This window comes from Pinus tabuliformis, chromosome 9, assembly GCF_031772625.1.
Source record: "Pinus tabuliformis cultivar Carrire ecotype Pingquan chromosome 9, CPIR1, whole genome shotgun sequence".
NCBI classification, from domain to species: domain Eukaryota; kingdom Viridiplantae; phylum Streptophyta; class Pinopsida; order Pinales; family Pinaceae; genus Pinus; species Pinus tabuliformis.
Genome location: NC_142307.1, coordinates 1,683,696,383 through 1,683,704,881, shown reverse-complemented (window position 1 = coordinate 1,683,704,881; position 8,499 = coordinate 1,683,696,383). Strand labels below are relative to the sequence as shown.

Here is an 8,499-nt window from a genome sequence, read left to right as displayed (position 1 = left end):
CAACGGAGTTGCTAAAAATTTCCACGTATAATTCAAATTTCTACTTAGATCGAACTTTTACATGTTTCTTTGGCTAGATGTGATTGGTGAGTTTTGAATATTTGTAGTTTTAGGCTCTTAATGAGTGGACTACCTAGTAGGTTTTTAGCCAATGGAGTTGCCTTCAACTAGTAAAGGATTCATCATATAAATTGAAGTGCGATCAAAATGTTTAACTATAATATGAACAATAGTCCAAAAAATTAACCATCATAATCTTTTGATGTAACAAGAAATGTGAAAGTGAAATTACAAGGCTACCTACACATAGGTCATATCCTACACCCACTGCGCCCATCCACCCCCACCTCCAGATTCAAATCTGTGACTTCCAAAGAAGAAACACATCTTAACCATTAAACCAACTTGAGATGTATTGTATCATATTCTAAATATCAATCAAAAGATAAGTAGAAGTAGCTCTTGGCCCATCAAAGGCATAATTCATAGCAATCCAAATGACAATGACAATTTATTTGCATCACCCAAAATTTAAATTTCTCACCCTTTATATCTTATAGAACATTGAAATACAATATCTCAATAACAATGAATGATTGTTTAAATTCAGGCCAATGGTGTGTTAGACCCCTCCATGCATAAGTCATTATATAAAAAACTTACTAAACCCATAGGGCATCCCAACAGCATGGAGTACCTACAACGTTGCAAAGTAGAAAAATATCATTACTAATGGTCTTTATCTTGAAAATTTGTTAGAGCTAGTCACAATTTAAGGCATGCCATGAAGAAAGTTTCAATCTCATATCAATATGAAAAGGAGTCATCTAATATTGTAGGAAGCTTCCCTTCATTTGCTGAAATCCGATGATAGAAAGCAAGAGTTGCCATCAACTTGACACTTCGATCGAATTTTTGACAATCTAGATTGATTTGGAATTGGGAAAATTCTCTAAGCAAATTCTTCCACAGTGCATGGGTCTCGGATGGTGGTAGAACTCTGCTCATGCCTAAGATTGCTCCAAGATTCATATCATATTTATGATCAGAAAGAGACTCTGTTTCCTACAAGATTAGGTTAATAATACCAATATCCATGAACAAAAACTTTGGTGATAGAATATGTTATTTGTAAATTGCTAAAAGGTCCTTCATTATTCAAATCATGCAGGCTCGACACTGCTCCAGAAAATTGGATTACCCAATATAAATCCAAATAGAAACAAAGTAACCAACATCAAATATATGTTATCCTTTCATTCTCAAAGGCGTAAACCTACTACTCATGATGATAATGAATATTCCCAAATATTGAAAGGATGAAATTTCAATGCCTGGAGTTCTCTATTTGCAATCAGATAAATCAATACTCCCCTTTTAAATTGTGGGCATCCCATATGCTAATAGTTGTGAGACAACTTATTGGTATACAAGCATTACCAGCACCAAAATCCCATATGCTAATAATTGTGAAACAAATCATTGGTTTACAAAGCATTACCATCAAGTCCTCGAGTTGATGTGATAGTCATAGCATCCTTGATTCCTCTCACTATGGTACTAAGATCGTGGACAATTCAGATGTCTCGGCTTGTGAAACTTCTTTGGTTTGTGGTTGTTATCTATGTGGTGTCCATAGTAATTGCAAATCTTACTACCACAGTGGTATATCACAGCATTGGGATTTCATTTCACATTAATACTCCTATTCCTCCAGCAGGAAAGCACTTATTTCTATGCATATTTCTTACATTAATATAAGATTAAAATAGTCTACGGTAAGATTCACAATTCACAAGGATGCATTAAAGTTGGGAAACATGTAACCAAACTTACAAACTTATATATTACTTATCCAAACTTTACATCTTTCACTCATACTATTCTTCAACATTCAGATGCACTAGTCAACTTCTGTTGACTATGTACCCTTAAATCAAAATAAGCATAATAACATTTTGAAAACCTAACAGTCAACCTCAGTTGACCCAAACTGTTGACTGTATACACTCAAATCAAAATAAGCATAACAAGATTTTGAAAACCTAACAGTCAACTTCAGCTGACCCAATCGGTCTTGATCGACTATTCGTGATGATCCAAACTATTGACTCGGTAACCTCGATCAAGATAAGTATATCGGCATTTTGAAAACTAGTCAACTTCAGTTGACCCAATCTGTTTTCATTGGATATTTTATGATGATCCAAACTATTGAGTACCTTCAAATCAAAATAAGCAGAAGGAAATTTCGAAAACCTAACAGTCAACTTCAGTTGACCCAAACTGTTTTGATTGCCTGTTTCATGATGACCCAAGCTGTTGAGTTTTGGTCAACTTCAGTTGACTCAAACTGTTTTGATCGGCTGTTTGATGATGACCCAAACTGTTGACCATGTACCCTGAAATAAAACTAAGAATAACAACATTTTGAAAACTTAACAGTCAACTTCAGTTGACCAAAACTTGTGTGATTGTCTATTTTCAGATGTTGACTCAAACTGTTTGACTATGTACACTGAAATCAAATAAGCATAACAACATTTTGAAAACTAATAGTCAACTTCAGTTGACGCAAAGTTGCAAACTATTTTGATATGCTCTTTCATGATGCTCTATTTTCCATCCTATTCTTAAATAAAAGATCCCTATATTTATTGAGCAACTTATGAATAGCACCCACGAACACCACCACAAAATGTCGAGCTGCAAAGCATAATCTTCTTTCAATAGCTACAGGATGAAAGAATTTAAGCTCACACACACTTTCAACCCCCAGAAAGGTGGCTGGTGGGTGGGTGAAAGGTACGTGCATCAAGTATTTGAAATGCCCACACTGAAAACACATGCATTCTCTGTCACTCAATATGTGCCTCATTATGTTGCCGGCTGAAGTTCCTGCAACAATGAAACAAAGGTCAGATGGTGAGATCACTATAACTGAAATAACTAAAATCAGGAGTTTGGTCGAGATATTGTTGACTCGGATTCAACCATTGGCAATACTGAACTGATTTCCCCATATATTACCACTATACATCCCTGCATGAGGTAATTTTCTGATTACAATATAGTACAGCTAGTTCTTCAATTGTCCAAAAAAAAAATGGTTCAGTTAAAGTAAAAAATGCAGTGAATTCAAGTACTGTGAACTCCTAATTTATCCCAGATGTGTGTGCAATTTAATTTTACAATAAAAAAGAGATTGACCATAACACAAAAATCTCTACAAGAGTGAACAATGAGGAGCTTAAGTTTGCCAGCAGGAAACTACAGAAATGAACCAAACAGCCCCTTAATCTAACATGGTCAATACCAGGGATTTCAGAAGGTGGATTTTTTACAGTTGCGGGCAAGGAATCACAATTTTGTAAACGTAAGTCCCAGTCAACTATAAGGGAAACAAGGATGAAATCTAAGAAAATAGAACTTACTGGCGTTTCATATTCTCTATGACATGGGCTTTCCATGACTGCATGAAAGCTAATTCAGCCACATGATTCCTAATCAATATTCTTGATCACTGTGAACAATGCACTTGTGTTCTGACATTAGATGCATCAGAAAGCTAAGGACTGTCAATAACTGCACATAAAGAGTGGATACAAATTCTAGAGAACAAGATGGGTTTTAAAGATGGGAGAGCTCAAAAACGATAAAGCTTTCAATCTGATATGCAGTTCTCCATCTTCCATGCAACATAGTTGAGGTTACTGTTCACTGTTCATTTTTATGACAATATAATCTTGCATTTCGACTTTAATGAAAATACTTATATATAAGCATTGCTGCACAAATTGCTTAACATGGTAACAATTTCCCTTTCCCAGTTGGAAATCTATATATTGGCTGATTACTGTCTGAAAGCACTCAATAAGGAAAATTTATTATCAACAGGCTGTCTAAAATACAGATATCTACCACTATACATACAGTTAATTTTGAATTGAGTATTCTCATTATTCTCAAAATATTACATGGTCTCATGCAAATATAGCTACCAGATACTCATTAAATAGCAAAATTTACCTAAAAATATAATATAAAAGCAACTGTTCATTTGTTATCACCCAGATTGATCCCCTGTGTGATGTCTAGGGGTTCCAGATGGCAGTCTAGAAACCATGTTGCTGCTACCAACACTGTTCCTCTCTCTTCAGGATAGGCAGTTGCTGATCCTAGGGGGGATATCCCTAGGAATAGTTATTTGCTCTAAACCAACATAAAAATACTTAAACAGTGACTAATACTCTTTTTAAATCAAATTGCAATTGGTGCATTAAGTCCAATCATTATAGAGTCAGAAAGTTGAAACTACGAGAAAATTGATGAGGCATGCAGTACAAACTCAAATGTCATCAGCTCAGAAGTTTTCATACAAAATAAATGAATACGTTTCAACACAAAGTAATTGGCCACTACTATAATAACCTTTTTCATTACAAGAGCTGTTGACACAAAGTCTGATAATATCAGAATGACACCACAGATGAACTTAAGGGGACATCAAGTCACTGCTGAAGTATTTCATTCGTATTTTTAATGCTTGCAGTGGTTTGCCGATTTTTTTGCCAATGTTGCCTAGATGTTGTATTCTGGACCTGAACCAATTTTTTGCCTTATTTTTTCAACAATGGTGTGAATGGTATGCAGGAGGCAATGTCTACTAATCTTGAGTGAACTCATGCACTTGGCAGGAAAGGAACAGGAAGTATGAACTTTTTACTCAAAATTGAACTTGTTTAGGGAGGGGCTTTTACATTCATCAATGGAAGTGACAGACCTCCTATTAAAGGAGGATCATTCCATTCATTTTTTATCATCACTCTTGTGGATTTCAGCCTATCTAAAAGAGCTCAACTAAGCCTCTTGTTTTTCACTACTTGGAGACGTGATCTTATGTGAGTTTTGCTATTGGAGACCAGTTTGCATATTGGAGACATCCTTTTGGGATTGAAAGAAGGCATTTTCTTGGACTTATGAACATTTATTGCATATCTTTTATGGTTTTAGATGTAATGAAATATTGCTAGAGTTCTCTATTTGTTCCCTGTCTAAATGCAATTTTTTATTTGACAGTCTTGGTGAATTATTGCATGTTTAATTTATTTTCCTTGAAATCCCTAGAAGACCTCCTAGAGAGCATTCTTCTAGTTAATTTCTCCCCTCATAAAAAAGATATCTAGGGTTTGAAAGTGAAATTAGGGTTTTCCCCCTTACTCCATGCATGAATTTGATATCTCTATCATTTAAACCCCTAAGATTCCATCACCCATGTAGGGAAAGGCACTGGGATCCCATTGATCAAAACTCTTGAAAATTCTTAACTTTTCTCGCCTTTCTTACTTTTTCTTTCCTCCCTTCAAGACAAGCCAGGGCAAGGGACGAATTCAACTAGAGCTTGAGACATTCAAACATTGGAGCTAATTTGGCATTCTTTCACTTTGATTGACCTCACAAACTCAAAATCTAGCATATTTCATGGTAAAAATTGCCTCATTAGGGATTACATCATCAACCCTAGGCAATTTAGTGCCCTAGTAAACCCTAGTTTTATACAAGGCTTCAACTTAGGGCTTGTTGAACGTTTACCATCTCCTATTGTTGATCACACCTTTAAGTAAACCTTTTCATTGTGTTTGCATGCCTATATATACTCTTGTTGAACGTAGCAGCTACAACCACCCTCCAAAATTTTGGCTCGCATTCAAATTTCAAAGCCTACCTTGGATCCTACAATCGATCGTCCGTGGTCACTCATTGGTAAGCTGATGATATCAAGCTTCCCCTCCATGATCTTAAGATTTGTTCATATTCTCATCTTTATGCAGAGTGTGTCATCTTCGGGCAAAGGGAATGTTGTTTTGCTTCAAGGGAAAGCATGCGCGCATGAGTTGCTATCATCACATAGACATGTTTCACACTCACTTCATGCACTCTTGTCATGAAGGTTGTTGCATCAAGAAAAGTATGTTTTATACATTCTGGATGGTCTATGTTGCATCACTAAGTGTTTGTGTGCAATCACAGTCAAGTCTTATCGATGTTTACATATGTTTCATTGATCTCACACTTAGCCAATTTCCCAAGCAACTTATCCTCATCCAGCCTCCCGAAATTACCCCCTTTGCTTCTGTAACCATCAAACTTTCTCCCTTTGCCCGCTGGAACTCTGCAGTGCGCAGAGACCTCAACATCCCTTGGCATCCAAAACTGCGCAGTGGTTTCCTCCAGTGTCTTTCCCCAGCCAGAACCCGCTATCTCCAGAAATTGCGCAGTATTGTCCCTCAGCTGCTCAATCTGCCTTGCACTCTGAAACTGCGCAAATGTGTCCTCCCAGGACCCCCATCCTGCAGCAGTGTCCTGTGCCTCAAAACTGCGTAGTGTTGTCCAAGCTGCCCTATATGTTTTGCATGCAAAAATATGTGTAGATAGGCCTACCATGGCCTCATCCTGGCAGCAGTCACTGCCCGCTAAAACTACGTTGATTTATCTCTCACTGACTACAGGAAAAGGTGACATGCTGAGATCACTCGCAAGGAGTTGAGGAGAAGGACCAAGAGACCAAGTGATGGAAAAAGATCAGGACCGCATGCAAACTCCGTAGGACACATGATCATCTCGACGGTAAGTATGGTAAGTGAAGAACACCTTTCAAAGTACACCTCTTAGTTGAGTTTGCAAGACTACTTGTCATTGTCATATCATCCTGTCCTCAGTAACAGATAGGTGTGCAAACACATAAAAGTCATTTCATGTGTTTCCTCTACATGTCTTGCTTACTTTTCGCTTGTTTGACCAATTGTTGTCTTCGGCATGTTGGTTGCCATGTCATGCTTGCGACCTTGCTCTGGTGATATCGAAGGTTTGTCATCGTGTGCATGAGTTTTGACCATGTAAACAACTGTCGCACTCGCATACAATGCTGTAAGCATTGTCGTGCAAGTGTCGTCACAACCGTTTGAAGGTCTATTCGGAGTGTCGCACTTGTCGCTTTAACCATTAGACAATCCCGCAGTCAATCACACTAAGCATATGTTGTCTTGTGGTTTGAGGTGACTTGTCGTCGTCATGTTGAGTGTGTGTTCGCAAGGTCATGTATACACGAGTTCACTCTCTCACACACTTAACCATTTTTTCTGAAAATCTGGCGATCAAACCACCCTCCATTAGTCAGACCTCCACTGAGCTACAACACGCAGTCTCAGCCCTCAGTGACCAAGCATTGTTGCCCAGAACAACACAGAGCTTGAGGTTTCCCTCCAGGCAGTCTGCACTGCACAATCCTAGAATCAACCTAGCTGACTGTCACCTAGGACAGTGCAGAAGTTGCCCAAGAAGCCATCTCAGTCTGCACTTCTCGCAAGCCTATCTATCAAGCCTCTCGTTGGTCAACCGAACAATTTGACTTAAGCAGTGACCCAGGGCTGCACTCATCCCCAAAACTATGCAGAAGCTGTCAGTTTGCCTACCTGCACTGCCTGAAGAAATTGCGCAGACATGAGGGACAAGTACCCGCTACCTGTCACTGCACTGTCCCAGGATATTGCCAGTTTTGTCAAGCAGTCCCCTTACCGGCCTGCTTGCCACTCATCCTAAAAATTGCGCAGTTTTCATGGACAGTCCACCTGCTGCCTGACACCCCGCTCAGCCCGGAAACTGCGCAAACATGTCCTACTTGACTACCTCCCAGATCTGCACAGTTCTAACCAGCAGGCTCCCGCAGCCTGATCCCGACCTCCTCTGGAAATCTGCGCAGTTTTCACTGCCAATGCTCCCTGCTGCCTGCACTGCCTTCCCGGAAAAACTTCACAATTCTGCCTCCCAGCAAAGCCATATCCCGCAGATGTCACTATTGTCCCAAACTGCTCATCCCAGCCTCCAAGTGACCTCTGTGCAGTTTTTCCTGACAGTGTCCTGGAGCCTCACATCCCAGCCTGACATGTGCTCTGCACTGTTTCAGAGCCTTGTCCTTTCTCCCAATCACCTGCACCCGGAAACGAAAGACAATGCATCATGGTAGACTAGGGGATTTCTGGATTTGATGTCGTCTCATCATAAGTGATTGCGAAAACAGGTACATGGATGAGACATGGTGCGGCAGCGAACAGAATGAACAATGAGAGCATGATAGAAGACTTGCTCGCAATTGGATGAACACACGAAGCATACTACGTAGCAAGCGAAGGAGACACGTGCACATGCATTAACCATCAAGCGAACACCAAGACCATTGAAGACTCTGTGCACTTTGCCATGTAGAGGTGAAACTATGGTACACCATGAGCACACTCATCACTCAACAGGACAGTAGCGCGACACGAACAGCACAGCCAGCATGTGCATACTAGCAGTGTCATGTCGGGTTGTGTCATGAGTCGCCTCGGTCACATCACTACTTTGGGTCATACTTGTTGTAATTAATGTGATGTAGCGTGGAAGTCCAAGAGACCCACGGATGAAGTCAAAGAGGGAAGTCATGTAAGTCGAACAATCATG

The 8,499-nt window shown here is 39.4% G+C and overlaps 1 protein-coding gene across 1 annotated transcript in view; it reads right to left on the bottom strand.

Moving 5' to 3' along the window:
• Positions 1-2,300: 2,300 nt before the first annotated feature.
• LOC149155346 (uncharacterized) overlaps positions 2,301-8,499 on the bottom strand; it is a 57,507-nt gene continuing 51,308 nt past the window's right edge. The window contains exon 3 of the mRNA XM_089445414.1: positions 2,301-2,898. Within this exon, the coding sequence (XP_089301540.1) occupies positions 2,859-2,898 (40 nt within the window). The 3' untranslated portion in view covers positions 2,301-2,858. The remainder of the gene's footprint in view (positions 2,899-8,499) is intronic.